The following is a 20,980-nucleotide window of genomic DNA, read 5'->3' on the forward strand; positions in this document are numbered from 1 at the left end:
GGTGCACATCAGAGAATGCCAGATAGCAGGTATGAGATGTCTGGACTCTTAGTCATGTCTAAATAATCAAAATTAAAAATGCTTAAGTTCACTACTGATCAGCAGATGTTACACTTTTATGGTTTTCCTCCTGATAACTTCATAGTATAGGTGTTTAATTTATAGAAAGAATAAAAGCACTGCCGCTGGTTTTAACACTTTATTGCAAGCTTTACATTGTGTTCAAGGAAAGAATGGAGACATTCTTCTGAAATGGCTTTCAACAGGAAATTTGTCCACTGCTGTTTTTACAGTGTCATTGAAGAACGTTCTGAGTTGGTCAGTTGTTTTATTTGTATTACAGACAAAATACTGTGTTAGGCTTCAGATCAACCAAATCTGCAAGCTGGTGTTGCCACCAAAAGCAAGGATGCTCTTTTTTTGTAGGCTGTAGTGTTTGTGCAGCTGCACAGGGAAGTGGATAGGAACAGTCATCTGTCTTGAAAATAATCTTATTTTCTTTTTCTAGGCTATTTTTCAGCAGAATATAATTGTACAGCTGCACAGTGAACAGATCAGCAAACAAATGTGCTGTTATACACAAAGGGGTTTGTGGGAGTGGGAATGGGGAGGGCAAGACTGCTGCTGTAAATCTTAAAATGTTTGTTGAACTTCAGCCTTAGTTCTAACAAAAGCATTTGCTTACTTTCAGTAGAAAATTCCAATACTAACATGCAGGTGTAACTGGTCCGTGGTTTTGAGTATCTCATTCTTGCAAGCACTGGTTTCTTAATAGGAGCTGACTGGAGGGTAGAATATTGGCACAAAATCAGACCAGCTCCATTATACATTCTGTGCATTGACAGCTGGTTTATGGGCTGTAGAAAAGGCTGAAAATTAATTCTTAATAAGCAGAACTAATGCTTGTAGAACTTCCAATTGCTTTGGTATTTTCTTGAGCTCTGAAAATGATTCTGTACTCAGCAATTCCTTACAAATAACTGAAGATTACCCCTTTTTCCCCCCATTCAAAATAAAATCGATGCCCGTGTCTGGATAAGTGAGCTAGGAGATTGCTACTGTATTACTTTAGGATCATTTTCTATTGTACTTGGGATTTGGCATTTCAAATACTTCACATTTCAGATTTTTCACAAGTTTTCCTGGCGTACCCAGTTATGCATAACTGCTTTCTGTACTGTTCAAGTCTTATCTGGTATTAACTCTGCAAATATGGCTCAGATCAATTAGTCAATGTTAAGTTCTTACAGGGGGCCCCTCCTACTGGGCTGCAGGTTTTCAAATGAATGAGTTTTACTTAAATCCACAAACCTGGTACACTGATATCGAAGAGGGAAGAAAATACAGGAGATGGGTGAGAACTAAAGTTAGATATTGTTAATTGTAACTTTTTACATCTGTAGCATGTTTTCCTGTTTGTACATCCAGAAGCTAACACTCAGCTTTTAAAGGTTGAGAAAACAATGAGCGTAGTAGTTGACTAAAATCTTCTATGGCTTTCTTACTGTCTTTAGGTAATAGAGAGATACAAACTTCATATTAATCATTTAAAAAATAATTTATCTTGTTGTGTGCTAGATCAGTAGGACTTGATATTCTGGTGTTAGGTAGAAACTTGGAATGTAGGAAATAAAAAGCAGGTTCATTTGGTTTTTCCAATTCCAGAATTTATTGAACTGAGTTTCAGTATGAGATACCACACAGTTGCTGGAGTGGAAGTGGTAGGGATCTGCAAAAAAACTGGTTTTACATAATCAGTAGCTTTACTTCGAGAACCGCTTCTCTTCTTAACAAAATTGCCATTTCTGATAAAGCTGTTACTCTGAGCAGTTCTTAAGAGAAATGAAGGATGGAGTGCTTAACTTTCCAGTGCTGAACAAGGGGAGTATCTTAGTTTAGCTTTTAGCACCTGTTGTCTGTCTCGGTTCTCTCTTATCTTAGCCAAAGCATTTGTTTGGTGTTTTTTTTGCTAGATGTGACCTTCAGTTGATTCTTAATTTTGTATGACTGCATTAGTTGAATCAAAATTTATTGTTTTAAGAAAAGCCTAACTTTTGGACTAACCTCATTTCAGTGAAGCAGTTGGTGATAACATAAGCAAAATTGTGTTCGTACTCTAGGATTTAAATGAGGTTTTCTCACAAATAGGGTGCTATAGAAGAGCAACAGTTGAAATCATGGGGACTGTGGAGAAGTTTCAGGAGTCCAAGGGAAACCTTATTGAAATTCTTTTAAAAAGCAAACCAATTTTCATCAAAGGTGCATTTAGTTCTATAGCTGAAACTCCACAGGCAGGCATTGGGTTAGTGTGGAGGTATTGTGAAATTTCCATACAGAAAAGAGAACTCTTTGCTGATATGCTCCTCAGGTACTGTGAGCTCAAGCCTCTGATACAAGAAGCTTGTATGTGGTAGTGCAATCAGAGCTGCATTTCATGTGATTTACTTGCTTCCACTGCTGAAGGAAGAGGGGAGGGAGGATCCATCTGGCAGCACTGTGATTTCTGGGGTGGCAGTGGGTGTGGCAGAGCTGCTTATCTTCAGCGCCATGAATTTACACATTTGCTTTGCAACTAGACTTAGGGTGGGGATGTCCCACTGCCTGAGTGCATCCTGAAAGACTTGGCAGCTCAAGGAAAGTACTTGCTGCGATTCCCAGCTCTGAGCTCCACAGGTGCTGTGGTTTCTTAACCCAGCACATAGCTGTGCGATGTTTTCCCTCGTGTATCCCGGTTGGAGGCCCAGCCATCAGTGAGCAATGGAGGGAAGAAGGGGAGGCAACAGGTTATCAAATGAGTGAATAAAGGAAGGCAAAGGTTGACAGCAGCAGTAGGCATAAACTTCTTCAGCTTTGGTGTAGCATTGTCCTCAGGCTGCCTTTCTGTATCCTTTTGAAGGGATTTGGGAGTCTTTAATGTTCTTATATCGAGATCAGTGATTTACAGTTCTGTGACACTGAAATGTATAGAATTTGGACTTCATCTTTCTGGTATTTTACACATGCAGATACTGCCTGGCAAGTTAAAGGTGACAGCTGTTCATAATCGACTAGAGAGCAGTGAACTTTGTTTAAAAAGAAACAAATAATCAACTATGGTGTTCTGTGACAAGAATTGCAATAAAAGATCCAGAAGATTATGTAATAGAAAAATATAAACATTGTGCTAAGGTTCTTACTATTTTAATAGAAAATAATGAGGCATCCAGTTGATTTTGCAGTTGGTCTGATAACACTCAGTTCTTGCATTTCAGCAGTGAATCATGATCACAGGTTACTAACAATGTTAACCATTAGGGTATGGAGAAAAGGTACCATTCAAAGCTAAACACCACAATTAGGGATGCATGACTAAAGTTTCAAAGTAATGTATTAGTAGTATTGTATGAGACAGTCACATGAAAAAGATCATGAGGTTGTGAAAAGGATTATGATCATGCTTTAGTCATGACTTTCCTGGTTAAGATATTTCAGTCTGGATCGTGCTCATTTAAATGAGAGTAATTTGACTTTTCTTGTTCTGGGTTATAGTACTGTATTGTGGCAGAGGGGGAGAAAAGGTGTCTTACCTAAAAAAGTAGTATCCTGTGAGTAACTGAATTTTACTTAAACTCAAGATACTGTTTTCAGTACTGAGAAACTGAAGTTAAAAAGCTACTGACCAATTTGCTAGAGCATTGCAGTAAGCTGTGTGTACTTAACCTGCAAGCAGATCAGCTTGCACTTCTCCCAGGGCTTTTACTTGTCTTGTGTGTACCTTAACTGCTATTTCAGATCCTGATCCTGCTCTTCACATTAAATCACATTCCACCTTGTACATTGTCAGCTGATGAAAATCAGCATCTTCCTCTAGAAATGTGGCTCTGTTCAACTGTCACCAGCCAAGCTCCTGATCTAGTACCTTTACTTACTGCCAAAGTGTTTCTGCTTCCACAGATGATGGCAGTCACAGAGCCCAGGTTCACAGCTGCTGTGAGAAAGAGCATGTGTTCTTGATCTGAAGGTTGTGGAATGTGCTTCAATCGTACAGTCTGAGGGTCAACTCAGTCCAGTGACTCTTGGATAAAGATTTGCAACCTGTTTCTTTCTACTCCACCAGTAAAGCTGTGTGCTTACCTGTTTCCTCAAAGTAGAGTGGAAAGAGCTTCTGGAAGGTGCTTTGAGGTGCTTTTAATGTTCCCATACTAATGTCAGTGAGGTAGTTCTAAGAAGTGCAAAATAACAAGCTAATAGTTCGGGGAATGAAAATGGACTTGAAATACATTTGTGGTTTGCTGCAAAGCATTTTCACAACTGATGCTATGAAGTTTTAGTTAGCAGCTGGAGTGGTCTTGAGAAGGACAACTAAACAATCCATAGCATCTGATGGTGCATTGACCCAGTCACTTAGATCTTTGTGACTGGAGCATCAGTCACAACTCTAGCCAAAGTGCACATAAGGATATAAAGCCACAAGCAGCACAGAGAAAGATGAAAGCAAAAGAGAAAGAGTGACAGCCAGCTGAAAACGAGCCCGTATGTGCTCAGGTGGCCAAGAAGGCCACCAGCATCCTGGCCTGGATCAGCAACAGCGTGACCAGCAGGACTAGGAAAGTGATTGGCCCTCTGTACTCAGCACTAGGGAGGCCACACCTTGAGATCTGGGTTCAATTTCAGGCCATGCACTATAAGAAGGGTACTGAGGTGCTGGAGCATGTACTGAGAAGGACAATGAAGCTGGTGAAGGATCTGGAGAACAGGTCTGGTCAGCAGCAGCTGAGGGAGCTAGGGTTGTTAGTCTGGAGAAGAGGAGGCTGAGGGGACACCTCATTCTCTACAGCAACCTGAAAGGAGGATGAAGCAAGGTGGGGATCAGTCTCTTCTCCCTAGTAACAAGTGACAGGACAAGAGGAAATGGCCTCGAGTTTCACCAGGGGATCTCTGTCCTTACTCTGTCTCTCAGCTCTCATGTCCTCAGTCATAGTCTAAACTGGTTAGGTATAAGAAGCTCTGCTTCTGTATGTTTTTCCTTTATCTGTCTTAGTCAACTGAAAGTCTTCCAGAGAGTCCTTCCACTCTTCAGATTGACTGGGGAGCTCTGCTGCTTTCTTTTGTTGCCTACCCCTTTGCTGATGGGAGTGCTTGAGTATCTCCTTCATGTACCTAGTAGAGCTGCTGTACATGCTGCACGCTTTGTTCTACTTGGTACCATGGCAAATAAGTGTTGCTAGAAAACACTGGCAGTGTTTAAATGATTATTCATTTGCTTCTAAAACACTTATTTCAGAGCTTATTCTCTACCCAAGAGAAGTCTCTAGAAAATAAAACTCATAAATTACAGTTCTTGGCTTGTGTTTAGCTTTCTAATGCGATACTGCTTTTACATAAACGTGGATTTTTATTTAGTTTAAGTTTCTTTTGTAGTAATTATTCAGGGTTTATAGCTATTTGTGCTAGCAGGTGTAAACAAAATACAGCTGTGAAATAGGAAATAGTTTTGAATTCAGAATGCAACAAACTTCTTCAGGGTCCTCTTTATTACCTGATGTTGAATAGGAAATTACTCACATTTCATACTAAACTGAAAACCACAATGTCTATATGTTACCTTTTGTAGAAATTGATGCTGATGACTTTGACCTAGGCTGAGACAGCATTCTGGGTCAACTCATCTTTTGAGTTGCATTTACAGTATCTTTTATATATACAGATGTTTTCCACGTAACCTCATTTTTACATTAACATCCACACAGATCCTTGAAATCAGTAGAACCATGTAAGTACTAAAAAGATGAATGTTTAAGCAATACATTCAAGCTAGTTAATGACAGCCTCTTTTCCAATCATTAATTGCTAATGCAAATAGGGAATTGTGCAGTGTGTGTGTTTATTGAAGATGGGTGCGTTTTCAACTCTGTTACCGGCCTGTCATCCCCGTAAATAACAAAGTCCAGTATGGTTGTTTTCAGGTAGCTTTTGTTCTTTTGTAACTTGTGTTTTACCAAGATTGTCAATATTAGAAGTTATCAGAAGCATCGATGCCTCTGAAAATGTACACCAAAAAAATACAGTCTGTCTTGCTGCTCAATAAGCGAAGCATACAAATACTATTCTGCAGTAAAAAGACTGCAGTGGTTACTCTGTTAGCAGCAGTATCTACAAAGATCTGTGAGTCATTCAGTTGGTACAATTAAGTACTCGACCTATACTTGCATAGTAGAAATGTTGAGATTTGCTTTTACACCCAAGTGCTTCCCCTTATGTTTCTTGTAGGAAACAGAGATGAAGGTACACGTGCACACAAAATTTTGCATCATTTGTTTGCTGACATTTATCTTCCATCAGTGCAATCACTGCCATGGAGGTAGGCATGACCATGGTCATAGAGAGAAACGAGAACACGACCATAATGACTATCAGATTCCAAATGCATCCTATTCCCAGAGTGCAGGAACAGAATCCATGCCAAGTAAATACTCAACATCGGAAGCTGAACAGAGATACTACATTGAGAAGATTTTTGATCGTTATGGTGAAAATGGAAGATTATCTTTTTTTGGGCTCGAAAAACTGTTACTAAGCCTTGGCTTAGGAGAGGTAAAAGTAGTGATGATAAATCACGATGACATTGGCCACGATCATGTTTCTCACTTATATGCTTTAGAAGTCCAAGAAGGAAAACGTTCCCACCCTCATAACCATCCTCACAGCCACCCAGATTCAGAAAACCGCACTACGACTGGTATGGCTGCCAAGAGAAATCACAAATGTGACCCTGAGAGAGACGCTGTCGTGCCGCCGGTAAAAGACGATGGCAAGCACATTCATGACCAGAGTCACCATCACCATCGCCACCACCCTCGTCTACATCATCATGACCATAATGGTACACGTCACTCTCGTAGTAACGGACACCAAGGTTCCAGTTTAGGTCATGAGGATGGCCACCACCACCCCAGCAATCGTGAGGCATCTCACAAGCAGATCAGCGTGAGGAAGCATGCCCTCTTCTCAGCGCGGGCTCGCAAGGAGCACAGCGAAGAGGAGCGTCAGCGGGAAGAGGTGGGTATGGCATGGAGAACCGGTAAGGTGACTTTGCTGTTGTTACACAATAATTGCCCACAAGCGATGCCACATTTGAGACTGCTGTGTAATACAGGTAGTGGAGTGGAGGTGCTAAGTTGCTGCCTCAGTTTTGAGCCTACTTGATGGATTTTCATTTCTCTCTGCCCATCATTAATCTTCTCCAATCTCTTTTCTTGCATATTTATCCGTATAAAGCACATCCTTAAAGTTACAAGTGGATTCTTTTCCCTTTCCAGTATTCAGGAATACTTCCCTCCCACACACCCTTTTGGACTTCTTTCAGACTCGAAGGTCATTAACATTGTGGAAACTGCACAGAGATTACTTCCTTAACTACCTCTATCTTCTCAATGTGCTTCTAATTGCTTTGTCTTAAGAGAATGTGAAGTAGTGTAGATGTATTTTCTGTCACAGTGTGTTTGGTGTAAGCTCTTCTGTTTCTCCCTTCAGCATTCATTATTTCTGTCAGGACCTCAAGTATACTTCCTCTTCCCCCTTGTAGTAACCACAGAATCAGGACTTACTGATGTCATGGTTTTAAACTAGAAGTCAGGATAGGACAGGATGGAATGAATGCCATGTTTGAGGTGTGAACCTCCAAACACAGAAGGTTGGTAGGTGATGAGAAGTGTTAGAAAACCTGGTTTGGATTTGTGTTCTTCCCTGCTGCTATTTCTTAATTCCTTATACTGTTAAGTTAAAGAAATGGAAACTAATTTTCATTTACTTTTGTCACTAATTGTATCAGTGTCTGGAGACTTGAGCTTGTAGTGCAGGTAAGTTTACTGTTTCTTTCCCCTCATAAACCACTTGGATCAGCTTAGACATTTTCTAGGACTGGTGGAATGTAGTGAGCCACAATATGTGCTTTCTGTTTGTGTTCTCACATGCCTAATTTTCTGTAGCTACAGGTTTTGATGAAATACTGCTTTCATATTGAATTTTTTTGTACAATTTGCTTGCAGTGCTTAAATGTTACCCAGCTGCTACGGCACTATGGTCTGGAAGCCAGCTCTCCAATATCTCCCGAGTTGTTTATCTACATGTGTCCTGCTTTGCTGTACCAGATTGAGAGGAGGCTTTGTGTTCTCCATTATGATGAGCTTGAAGATTCTATGAAAAGTAAAAATGCATCAACTGAGAACAAAGATAAAACAGGTGCATCAGGTAGGTGTGTAACATCTAAATCCTCTAAAGTGATTCTGCATTGTAAATACTAACTTAGGAATTCAAAATGTTGTACAAGTTAACACTGACTAAAGAAATGGTTGAAAGTGAACGTATTTATTAGCTGGAATTTGAGGTGCCATGCGCCAACTTCGCATCCTGCTTGGTGGTATAGTAGCTTCTCCTAAGGAACCATGACTCAGGCAGGCACACCTTTCTTTCTGGTACCTTTTTGTCCTTTTTCATTATTTTCAACTTTTATGTTTGCCTTATTTCTTTTTCTGTCTTCATTGAGGCTGAGCATCCTATCATTGGGCCTATGGCCCAGGCATTTTAGCCTGGACTCTACCCACACACCTTTAGATGTTGGAGTCTTTTGTATTAAGGTCATAGGCAAAGTAGGAGATCTTTGGAGACAGAAGGACCTCTAGAGATGAGCAAGTCCACCCACAGTTAGAATTACTTCCATCATTTAAAGTACATTATGTGGGTTCTTCTCTTAGTGTGCCTGAGGTATCTGTGTGGCTTATCTCAGAGTTGGAAAGTTGCAGTATTACTTTGGCACAAATTTTCATAATAAATTTGACTGGATCTGTTCATTCAGGAACAGAGAATAGCACCTTCATCACAGTTCATTCACTGCAAAGAAAGATCTCAGTTGTTACTTTTCATATTGTCAGTGATGCTGGTTTCTAGAACTGACTCCCAGACTTAAGCAAGATATCAGAGCATTTCAGCTGCTATTTCTGACCACACTTGCCTTTCCTGGCTTCCAGTGTCAGCTATTCTGTACTGTATATGAAAAGCATTCAGTCAAAATCCTCTGTTGTCAGGTTTAGTTTTTTATGCATGCCTTGTTAAGCATAAATCTAATGATACAGCTGCTGTGTTAACTGTTCAGGCTGCTGTAAACTAAATACCCTGTGCAGTTCATATGGCAGCACATTGTTTTGTGGGGAAGTCTTGTAGGAAGAGTTGACCCCCATCTTAATACCAAGAGGGTTTCTAGGGAAGCTCTCAGCATTTTTTGCCAGTTGCAGTATTGAAACCATACCAAACACTGTCAGGTAGTCCCTGCTTTGAGCCGGTTTAATTAGAAAGTGTCTACAGGTGAGTGCTGCTTTTTAAGAGTGCTTTATTTTCCTCTAGTGAGTTAGCCTGTTAGAGAGTAACTCAGCTTGAAGGCCTTTAACATTTTAAGAGCCTTAATTTGCAAAATTAGTGAAACTTCCTGTGAACATTTAAGATGTTTTATGACATCTGATATTTTGAGTATAAATAGCACAATTTGCCAGTTAATTGTAAAAAAATTCAGGTTTTATCTTACTGATTTGGCTCTAAAAAGGAACAGCCTCTAAACCAAATCAACTTGATTAGGTAATAATAAACCTTTTTTCATACCAGTTCCCTGCATACTGTTTTATTAACCACAGTGAGACTTTAGATGATGTAATCACTTCTCCTCTAAGTAAGGAAATGAACCACAAATTAACAAATCTGGTATAGGGGGGTGGTGGGAGGTGTGGCACAAGTACACAGAGTAACTTAACCCGCAACTTGGAGGATTCTACTAAAGTGAATCTGTGCTTGCCCAAGCTAATGGAAGCATTTTCAGTCTCAAACATGTGCCAAAGTTAGGAGGATGTGGGTATTTTTGAGCACAAGGTTTCTGTGACTGTCTTTAGTTTTAATTAAAGTTTTCAAAAAAACTTGTAAGATCAGTGCTGCTGCCATTAACTGACTGATATTAACCTTTAGGTTTCCATCAGTTTTAGTTTTCTAAAGGCAAGCAATTTACTTAATTCATGACCAAAATGCCTCGTTGGGTTTTCTTTCTGTAAGGTAGAAATAACTCTGTAACATCTAGCAGAGGATTTTCAGGACCTTTTAGATACAGCTGAGCTTTCACAGTGTCCTTGGGGGCATGGTCATTGCTCAGGGCTCCTGAGCAGGGAGGGTACACTCTGCTATTGGATCAAGTGATACAAATAAGCAATGAGCAATGCATTTAAAGGTGGGGATCAGTCAGAAGTGGTGATTAAAAGTATTTCAGATCAGGTATCTCTTGTGAGTCTGCCTCTGCAGATGCCAGCGTTCCCTGGAGCTTAGCAGTTCCTTTAACCCAGGCAGGCTTTCTATCATGGAGCCTTTCTGCTAGCTTGCTTGCTTGGTGAAGCCTGCAGATAGCTAACCCTTTCCAGCCTTACAAGGAGTCAGCCTCACTACCCTTTTAGTCTTGTTTTAATTTACAGAGAGCTCTCCAAACCCAGTGTGAGCAGCTGGCTTTGTTTGCTGCCCACTGCTTGAACAGAGGTCCCTTACTGAAGAATTGTCACTCCCTCTTGTTTTTCTCCACAGAAATATTTTCTGATCCAGGCTGTAGTAACTGTACCCCCTTGACCAGGCTTTATGCTGTGTTCCTAGGTGTATTATCCACCAAGATATTTTCTAACTTAAGAACTCTTGCAGTGGCCATAATATGGCATATTAGTTCTACTTCATAATACTGCAGTGTTTTGAACACTTGAAATCCTTCAATTGACTTTTGTCCTAAGTGTTCCTTGGTTGTCCTGTTCTATGAGGAGTGTTTGTACACACATGTAAGTGTGGGGACATGCACAGCTTTTGTATATGATACTTTTCTTTTTCAAGTCTTTGACTTGACAGCAACCTTTTTGCTTCCATACTGTTTTTAAAGAGTTTAAACAGAGGCAGAAGTTGACAGCCAAGATCTGGGAGATGCAGTTTCCATAGTCCTATGCAGATCTCACATGCCTCATCTTTGATCACGGTGCCCTGTTTAGATCCTGTATCACTCATAAGAGCATGTCAGCCCTTCAGAAATGTTTTGCCAAATCCGTGCTCTGATATATGAAACATCATCTCCTTTCATTTTTCTCCATGTAAGGCTGTTGGTCATCTAACCTGGCACTTACCATTGTAATGTCTGTGTCCAGAGTGGAGATCCAATGTCCTCCCAAACAGCTGTGCAATTTTTGTTTGGGCTACTCGTGCATATTTGCATGATTCAGTGTTGAATGACAGGCCCATGTATGCTGCTCCTGTTAATTCAGAGTACATGGTGGAAGTGCTCTGGGGATGAATCAAGGCTGTGTAGTGGCAGTATTTTGGTCAGCATGTCCTGCTTCCACTCTAGACCTAATTTTGTATTTCTGTTTTCCAACCTCTGGTTTTCATCTCCTAATCTGATGGCAGTCTTTGCCCTCTCACCAGCTGTGTTTTCCTCTCAGTATTCATTTCAGTGTATACTGTGTATGTTCTGGAGTTTTTTCCAGTCAGTTTCTCTTGATGCATGTGTCCTTGTGCCTTTTGCATTTGAACTAGATTAGTCCTTTTCTGCACTGTTGTGGGAGCACAGATGCAGACTGTAAGAATGAATTATCCCAAAATAAGATTGAAAACAGCAGATGTAAGTTTTGGTGTAGAACCAGAGCAGGCCTGCAGCACCAACAATCCCAATGGCGAACTCTTGTCAAGTAGCATTTTTGGTACAGATAGAATTCTTGGGACATTTGACTGCTAAAAGATACAGTTAGCTAAGCAGCTCCACCGTATTTATTTGTCCTCCATTCCCCATGATGTTTTCTCCTACTCAATGAAAACTGAGTGGAAAGGAAAGTCAGGTCATGCAGCTGATGCATGAACACTAAATCAGGAGTTGTTCATTTCCATTAGAGTGGGCAAACTGTGTAGATGTTTTTAATTAAGAATGAAGCTAGGAACAAACCTGGAAAACTCTGAAGCATTTAGGCTAAAACTTGAAGAGCAAGTTGAGATTGAAGAAATCATGGTCATGAAAAATCCCAGCTCAAACAGTTAATGTTTGTAAAATAGGAGCACTGACTGTTGCTCTCTCTGGGACTGTGACCCGTTTGCACCGTGGTTTTGGAATTAAAGAGTTTTTACTTGCTGCTCTTTGAAGTGTCTGTGTTGGGAAGAAACAAGAAGTGATAGAGGAGCAAAGAGTGGGGGAAATCCCCCAAGAGTTTTTAATTCTTGGCATTGCTGATGACTTGAAAAAAACAGAAGAAAAATATTTTGTTAGGGTGAGGTGCTGAATATTGGAGCCATGGTCCTTTTCTCGTAGGATCTGTTTCTTGTGTGATTCCTCCTTGTCCATACCCCTGCTGAACAGGATTACGCTGATTATGTCATATCCCATTATCACTTTTTCTTGTAATGACAGCAGTAGAAGGTCTCCGAAAAAATAAACACTGCTTTCTTGTTGGTAGTGAGTTGCATTCAGCTCTTCATGCTTGTATTGGAGCATTTAAAGTTCCTGTCTCAAACATTGAGTCTTCTCATAAATAAAAATGTATGTTTCAAAGGTCAGAGTGAAATGAATGGTGGAGGAGAAATACTGATTGCAGTTAAATTCTGCATCAGAATCATGTTAAAAGCAAATGTTAAATCTGAATCGGTGCTCATAAGAGGCCTACAAAGATGTTTTTCTTCCAACATTATGGGCTACACAACTAAGACCACAGCTTAAAATCAGGAAAATATTGCTAGGCTCTTATTAGCTGATTGTCTCCTGATGTCTTTGCCATTTTGTACTCCCCTGTGAATAAACCCGTGTAGTTTTTGCTGTGGACTTCAGTACTGCCTTCCTATTTTTCAGAACCTTTAGAATAAACAATTGCACAACTTAGGCCAAAGGAAAGTCACCTTCTTAAGAGATAGCTGAAAGTCATTAATCAGTCTTAAAAGTTATACAGGTACTGTCCTGATAACCTTTCTGTATTCATTTCTTCCCACAGCCTGGTTTTGTGGTATCATCTCTATCACCGTCATTAGCCTGCTTTCCTTGCTAGGTGTGATCTTGGTTCCCATCATTAACCAATGGTGCTTCAAATTTCTTCTAACTTTCTTGGTAGCTCTGGCTGTAGGAACAATGAGTGGAGATGCACTGCTCCATCTGTTGCCACATGTAAGTATCATGTCCTTACCTTTTTTTCTGAACTGAAACCGAAAAGAGAATTTTCAGAGCATTGTTTGAAAACTATCAAAAAATGTTCACTGGTGCTGATGTAGATTGACTTGACTATGAGGCATAGATATCCTGCAACAGGGTTTGAGACATCCTATTAAGAAGAATTTTAAAAAAGAAAAAGGAAAGGAATCACAAAATTGTCAGGGTTGGAAGGGACCCCAAGGATCATCATCTAGTTCCAACCCCTCTGCCAAGGACAGGGACACCTTCTACTAGATCAGGGTGCCCAGAGCCACATCCAGCCTGGCTTTAAAAACATCCAGGGGTGGGGCTTCCACCACCACCCTGGGCAACCTGTTCCAATGTCTCACTGCCCTTATGGTGCAGAACTTCTTCCTAATGTCTTATCTACTTCTACCCTCCTCTAGCTTGGATCCATTCCCCCTAGTCCAATCACTGACACCCTAAAAAGTCCCTCACCAGCTTTCCCATAGGCCCTCTTTGGATATTGGAAGGCCACAATAAGATCTCCTCAGAGCCTTCTCCTCTACAAACTAAACAAACCTGTCTTCATAGGTGAGGAGTTCCAGCCCTCTGATCATCCTCATGGCCCTTCTCTGGACACATTCAGAAACAATGTAATTGACTGTAATAGTTCAAAAGAATCAGGAGGTTTGGTTGCTGGTGGGAGTGTAGGAATGGTAGTTCCATGTGACACTGCTGAGTGTTAGTCTCCTGTTCAGCACTGTGACAGAAAAAAGTTGAAACTAGATTTATTTCCCATTACATTCCCCTGACCCCTGGAGGAATAATTCCTAGAGGAATATTCTGTATTGCCCAGAGTAGTGAAGAGTCTCATGAAGACCTTCTACGGTAACGTGTTTGTGTAAAATCTAGCTCCAACCACAAGCCAACTTTTAAAGTTGCCACTTATCTAGCAAGGTTACATATTTTGTCACCTGAGCTCAGAGCCGTTTGCACCAGGTCACAGTGTGTTGTTTCCTTCTCGCCCAACAGTCTCATGGAGGCCACAACCACAGTCACCACCATGGCCAAGGTCATGTTCATGAACACAAGCGGTCTCATCGACATGCCCATGGACATGGAGTACAGTCTGAAGGCTTTCTAGAAGAAAATGATCCAGTGCTGAAAGGCCTTGTGGCACTGGGAGGCATTTATGTTTTGTTCATCATCGAACACTGCATAAGGATGTACAAACATTACAACAAACAAAAGGTGTGTGCCGGAACCATCTGCTGTTGTAAACTCTGCTGCCTGAAGTGCTCTGCCAGCTGTGAGGAGCTGGGCGTGTGTGCCAGGCTGCTATCAGGCATGTACCTCTTTGCAGTAGCTGGCAATGCCAGTAGAACAGAGCTATTCCATTTTGCCACCAGAAAGGGCTAAACTCTGCAGTCCTCCTGCTTGCCCTAAATTAGCAGGCACGTTTTAACTGGTTTCCCTGAAAATTACTGGCTTTTTAGGTGCCATAGTCATGATGGTGGTATAAAAAGCAGAGCCCAGTACCTCATGGGAAGTGTCACAGTGAGTGTAAATTGAAGCCACCAAAGAGCCTTGCTCTTTGGACAACCAGCATAAATATGCTTCTGACTTCTGCCTCCATCATTCCACTTAGAGGACAAAATGACTTTGATGAAACTATAACTGCTTCTCCAAAAAACGAGTGTGGGATCTGTTAGACTTCTCTGTTTTCATGTCAGACACGCTGCCTTGGACAGGTGGGAAAAGATGTTCTGTGTTGGAAGAGGCATTTCTTAGATCTGATAGGGAGAAGAGCTGTCCCATTGGGCAGAGCTGCTCCTAGACTAAATCTTAAACACTTCTAGGCTGCTCTGGCCAATCTGTATTCCCACAGATAGGAAACTAGCAAGCTTTTCTCTCATGGAAAATGCAAGGAAGTCAAGGGACTATAAAAACGGAAGTTGAACCATCAGAGGAGCTGTCCTTACTGCTTTCTTGAGCAAAATCATCAGATACAACAGACACTGCAGACATATGTTTGCAGGCAAACAGAGCAATCCTCGTCCTGTTACTGAAGTATCTGTGTGCACGCTAAGAATAATTTCAGTCCGTTTTGCAGAGGTTTTTCAATGTCTTTCATTTCCCTTGATGTTCTTTTACAAAGCAGATGTTCTCTGTTGCAGAGTAAGCAGAAGTGGTGCAAGAAGAAACAGAGCGAAGAATCACCAATTGGAAGGAAACTTTCTGATCACAAGTTAAACAACAGGCCAGACACAGACTGGCTGCAGCTCCAACCCCTTGCAGGTAGGCATCTGTTTCCAGCATGTTCTCTGAGATTGAAGGTAATGGCACATAACCCATGGCTTGTAGCATGTAACCTCTTGTACAGTTTTGCTGCTATTATGCAAATCATTGTTAATAAGGCTTAATAAGTTTTCCCTATTAAATCTTTTTTGATTTGGCTTTCCTTGGATCTGAGAGCACTCTGAACACTTCCTAATGTGCTATACAAATGATTCTCAGGCTTCTGAAGCAGTCAGGTTTTGGGTGCCTCTGGTTCTTTGAGGTTTTTATGTTTGTTTCTGAGGCATTTGTTTGTGTTTTTTGTCCTAAGCTGTACCAAGACTAGCTCAGCCCTGGCAAAAAATCAGGTCGTAAAAAATGAACGTGTACACACACAGAGACACACACACAAAACCTGAGCAGGGATAGCTGCTTCCCTTTGAAGATTCCAGCTTCTGACCAATTATAGTTTGGCCGAGAAGGCTAAACAAAATTAGTTTGTTTTCATAAATACAAGTAGGAGTCTGAATATTCCTCATCAAATATCCTAAACAACTTTCACACACCGTTCTTTTGTGACAGCTGGAATGCTCATGCAGAAGGAACACCATTGGGAAGGGCTGAGGGAAGGGGAAGGGTTTTGTTTCATAACCTTCCTTTCTGCCGCCTGCATGGCTCCTAAGTGGATTTGCTGATGAAGAGTCCGTAGACTGTATGTACACTGTATGTTTGTTATCCTGAGTGGCTTGTAGAAGTGAGAGTTAGGATGTGGCCTCCTGCTCTCAAAATGGGATTTGGGAATTCTGACTTTGAGCCATGAGGGTGCTGCTACATAAATTTGAAATGTCTCCATTTGCTCTTGGTGAGTGGTCAGAGGAATTTTGCTTCTGGTGGCACGGAGTAGGACTGGTTTGGTAGCACTGCTCCTCTGCAGGTGCACTCTGCTGACCAGTAAAACACTGGTACTGCAGGCACTGGCAGCCCCTGCTGAATGGGAATTCTGAAGGGAGCGCAGCGCCACCCCAACTGACACCAACAGCCATTCTGTTTCTCTTTACGCAGCTTCCAAACACTGTTTCAGAGCTTGTTTGTCAAGAACTGTCTGCTGCTTAGATACTCTCTGCCTGATTTCCTAATTTCACTTACTCTTTGCTTAGTTTTGACTCTGCAATATTTTTGTGGAATCATTGTGAGCTAGTAATGTCATTGCCCAGAAGTGCTTTGTTTCCCCAGTTGCTTTTGTTTCTTGGAGCATAGATTGCCAGTGGCATTTATTTATAACTACTTCATAAATAACCAGAGACTGAACGTTCCTGCTCCTGTGCCTTCACTGTAGGAGCAGATGACTCGGTTTTATCTGAAGATCGACTCAATGAAACAGAACTGACTGATTTAGATGGCCAACTGGAATCCCCTCCCAAAACCTTCTTGTCTGCAGAAGAGGACCACAATATGCACCATTCACACAACGATGTCTCCTGTGCCGCTCAAGAGCGTGATCTGCATGATTCAGAGTACGACAGCCGTGGCGAAGATAAAATGATAGCTAGAAAACACAGTCACCACTGGCATCACAAACATTCCCATCATTCCCATGGCCACTGTCATTCTGGAAAAGACCTGAAAGATACTGGGATAGCTAATATTGCTTGGATGGTAATTATGGGAGATGGCATTCACAACTTTAGTGATGGCTTAGCAATCGGTAAGCAAAAGCACTGGGTCTTTCTCAACAGTTTCTTCTTACCTTGAGTAACTTTGGTAATGTTTTGCTTGGCAGTGATCACAGGTAAGGCTTCCAGTTAGCTCCTGCTGTCACTGGAGTTGTTTAACCTCCTTCAGAGCAGAAGGCCATCAGTTGTTGGTGTTCTGTGACTGTTCCCACCAGAATTACTGCATGGATAGCAGTGACAGTACCAATCTGCCAGGTGAAGCTAGGTGCACACAGCCCTCCCTATGAACATAGCACGTGTAAGGCTGTTGTTGTTAGGTCTTAGTGCTGATATTTGTGTATAATACTGGTTCTGTTTTGGCTGCTATTCATGCGTAGCATTACACAGTGCTTGCAAATAATGACTGTACTATGAGGCAGGTTACTGGAATAGTAAAAGCAGAAGGAAAATACCATTTTGAAGAATAAGCTACTTACTAGGGTCTGGAGTTAACAGAATCTGCTGCAGGTTCTCCACTCTCTCCAAACAATTTCTAAAAGAAAGTGAATTCTATAAAAAATAACTTTGCTTCATTTTCACATTAAACAGATCAGGCATTTAGGCAGTGGCTTCTAAGGACAAAAAGAATTGCCATGACATGTGTTGAGACCTTCAGTGTATTGAAACTCCATGTCTAAACAGTCCTGTGTCAAGCCCAAGCAGGTGACCCTTTGGGAAAATGTAGATTTTTAGAAGAACATGTTCATCTTTTAAACACAGCCAGTTACGAGGAACCCAGAGGAAAGCTAAATTTCCTCTCTCTCCGCAGATTGTGTCTTTCTACTTTGTTTTGCATGTTTTCCCTGCTAAGTGCAGGCTCTTCTTGTGCCTTTCTCTGCTACAGCACAGAAATTTAAATCAGTTTTCTCATTTCAGAATTATTTAAGGTATGAACTTAAAGCTGACTGAATTAAATTAGCTTATATAGAAGTGACTGAATGAGGTTTGTGCCCATGTTTTCCTCATTATTTTCCAGGTCTGGCTTATTAATGTTGCTGATGTGCGCTCTACAAAGGAGCATAAAGGCTATGAAGAGGTTATGGGTTAAATATTATTTGGATTTCCAGTTCTCATGTGCATTCTTAGCTGTTCTGATGTACCTGAGAGCTCCTAAAAATATAAAACCAGTGCTATTCATTAGTTGATTGCCTTTATGTCTCTGTTCTGCTCAGTTGTGTTCTCCTCTCCCAGGATTTTTGTCTTAAGTAATACAAAGCACACAGCAGTAACACACATCCCAGATGCTTCCAGCATGTTCAGTTTATACTCAGACAGGAGACAGAGATAATGAAACAGTGTTTGAGTGTGCATTGGAGCAGAAGGGTGTCAGCTCTGGAAGGTCTGTTAATGACACTTTCTGACTTGAGTAAAGTATCAATTGAACCTTTCTCTTTTTCCTTCCCCAGGAGCGGCTTTTAGTGCTGGTCTGACAGGAGGAATTAGTACATCTATAGCAGTGTTTTGTCATGAGCTTCCCCATGAATTAGGTAACTAATCATATGACCTTCATGTGTTCAGTCCCTCCATCTGTACAAAGTCTTTACCTCAGAGCTGCTGTGATGCTGTTCCTGATAAGCAGAATGCAGTGCAGGAGCTGCAAGGGAGAGCAGAGCTTCAGAGAGTAATGGAGCATTATTGCTCCTGAGTATGTCATGAGGATGTTAACACAGGGGGATACCAGCAGATCTCCGCTCACAGCACTTCTGTGACACCTCTGAATGGGCTTTAAAGCTTTGCGTTAGGACATACAATTTACATGTTGGTGAGACTGAGTCCAGAAGGTGTGGGGAGCTCTTTAGGGTAGAGCTTGGAGGAACTGTTGCCAATGCCATTGATTTTATTTTTTTTTGTCCCCTCTCTTTCTTCATTTCCCCTCATTTCTTCGTGGGGTTAGCTGATCACAATAAAATGTATCTCACTGTGCTTATAACTTGCAAGGTTCTCATGATTGAACTAACCTAGTAGAAGTGGGTAGTTCACTGTACACATTAGTTGTTTTGATTCTAGATTGAACAATGAATTTCTAGCATATCTGATATCAGAATATTATCTTCATTACCTTTGTGACTGCTTATCATCTTCCACTCCTCATATCCACAAGAATTCAGTTTGAAGGGAGTAAACCTATCAGAGCTGATGGCAAGGTGAAAGTTTAGATCTTTATGGAACATCTCTATCAGCAATTTTAGCAGCGCTGTCCTGAACTCACCCAGACTCTTTAGCCCCAGCTATCAGCCAGTTTTTTGTCTAGTGCAGAGGGCACATGTCCAAGCCTTGTGCCAGGAGTTTCAGAAGGAAAACGCTGTGCGAGACAGTGTCAAAGGCTTTACTAAAGTCCAGGCAGACAATGTCCACAGTCCATCCTTCATCTGCTATGCAGGTCATCTTGTAGATGATGACCAGATTAGTCAGACAGGACTGGCCCTTCATAACCCCATGCTGACTGGACCTTATCTCCTGGTTGTCTTGTACGCGCCCTGTGGTGGCACTCAAGGATGGCCTGCTCCATGACCTTGCCTGGCACTGAGGTCAGACTGACAGGCCTGTACTTAGTCTCCTGAGAAGTGCTGACACTAAACTCTTGTGTTCTGCCTCCACTTCAGGTGACTTTGCCGTGCTTCTTAAAGCAGGTATGACAGTGAAGCAAGCTATAGTGTACAACCTCCTTTCTGCCATGATGGCCTACGTGGGCATGCTGATAGGCACAGCCGTGGGGCAGTACGCCAACAACATCACCCTCTGGATCTTTGCAGTCACTGCAGGCATGTTCCTCTACGTGGCACTGGTGGACATGGTAAGGCTGTTGTGATTCTGTGCCATTTTTGCCTTCTGTGCGTAGAACACGGACTTGGTGTGGTACCTGCCACAGAACTTTGTTAAAACACATAACGTGGCTGTAGGCAGTAGATGGCTGTTTCTCTTCCGCCACTCTTTTAAACAGTGCAGGTACTGAGATGTGGTGAAGTTTTACAGCTTCTTGGGATTTTTCATGTCTGTGACCAGAAACCTTGGAAGTTACAGAGACAGAGCACTGTGCTCTTTCTAGGTTTTGAAATGAATGCTGGAATATTCTTGATACTCTTAAGAGCTTCTTTAGCTTTGTGACAGTAGTATTAGATCTTTGTAGAAGTTGATTATGGAACTAGAATCAGGTGCAGATCTCCCATTCAAAATGCACGAAGGTGAGAACTGGCACCAGCAATTCTTGCACAATTCTTTCTTTGGGTTTTGTATTCCTTACTGAATACAGCTCCAAGCTATTGAAAAGAAAGTAATTCTGCAACAAATGCTTCCTGCCACCATGCACACCAGTCTGCAGGGGTGTCAAGTTGCTGAGGACTTCATTAATTCTTAATGACTTAACAGTCAGTTGTGGTGTATTCTTTGGTGCAGTGCTGGCTGGGATGCTGCCTCCTCTGCTGATAACCATTTTCCACACCAGGATACTTAAGTATTCAGCAGGTCAAATTAACTGCTGGCTTTATGGGTCTTTTTGTGAAGAGAGTAATGTAAGACCATACTTGTGTCTTTATTAAATTTGAACGGTAAATAGAGACTTGTGCTGTGACCTACCTGAAGCTTCCATTTTGTTGTGGGTTACGTTTTTCTGTACTAAGTGTATCTTGAAGGAGTTCCCTTGTTTACCTCATGCTTTTGGAATTAGTTTCTTTATGAAATATTTTCTTTCTCTTCTCTGTGGGTGGCTTTGTAAAGCACTTGATAAGATTATTTTTTTTTTCATCTTCCAATCCACTTACTGATCTTTTATTGCATTTATCAGTACTACTGGACTTTCTTCATGGGTGAGGAACATTCAGAGCTG

General features: G+C 41.4%; 1 protein-coding gene across 6 annotated transcripts in view; it reads left to right on the top strand.

The window, feature by feature from the left end:
* SLC39A10 (solute carrier family 39 member 10) overlaps window positions 1-20,980 on the top strand; it is a 38,397-nt gene that overhangs the window by 13,767 nt on the left and 3,650 nt on the right. For 4 of the 6 annotated variants that reach the window (XM_054171667.1, XM_054171689.1, XM_054171653.1 and 1 more), the window contains exons 2-9: window positions 6,250-7,038; window positions 8,028-8,229; window positions 13,011-13,180; window positions 14,201-14,419; window positions 15,346-15,466; window positions 16,782-17,150; window positions 18,564-18,644; window positions 19,761-19,951. In XM_054171667.1, coding sequence (XP_054027642.1) covers window positions 6,259-7,038; window positions 8,028-8,229; window positions 13,011-13,180; window positions 14,201-14,419; window positions 15,346-15,466; window positions 16,782-17,150; window positions 18,564-18,644; window positions 19,761-19,951 — 2,133 coding nt within the window. In that variant the 5' untranslated portion in view covers window positions 6,250-6,258. Of the gene's footprint in view, window positions 1-4,142; window positions 4,162-6,249; window positions 7,039-8,027; window positions 8,230-13,010; window positions 13,181-14,200; window positions 14,420-15,345; window positions 15,467-16,781; window positions 17,151-18,563; window positions 18,645-19,760; window positions 19,952-20,980 lie in introns of those variants that run through there. The other 2 variants (XM_054171681.1, XM_054171675.1) reach the window with 2 other exon arrangements.

Source organism: Dryobates pubescens, chromosome 2 (genome assembly GCF_014839835.1).
Source record: "Dryobates pubescens isolate bDryPub1 chromosome 2, bDryPub1.pri, whole genome shotgun sequence".
Classification (NCBI taxonomy): Eukaryota; Metazoa; Chordata; class Aves; order Piciformes; family Picidae; genus Dryobates; species Dryobates pubescens.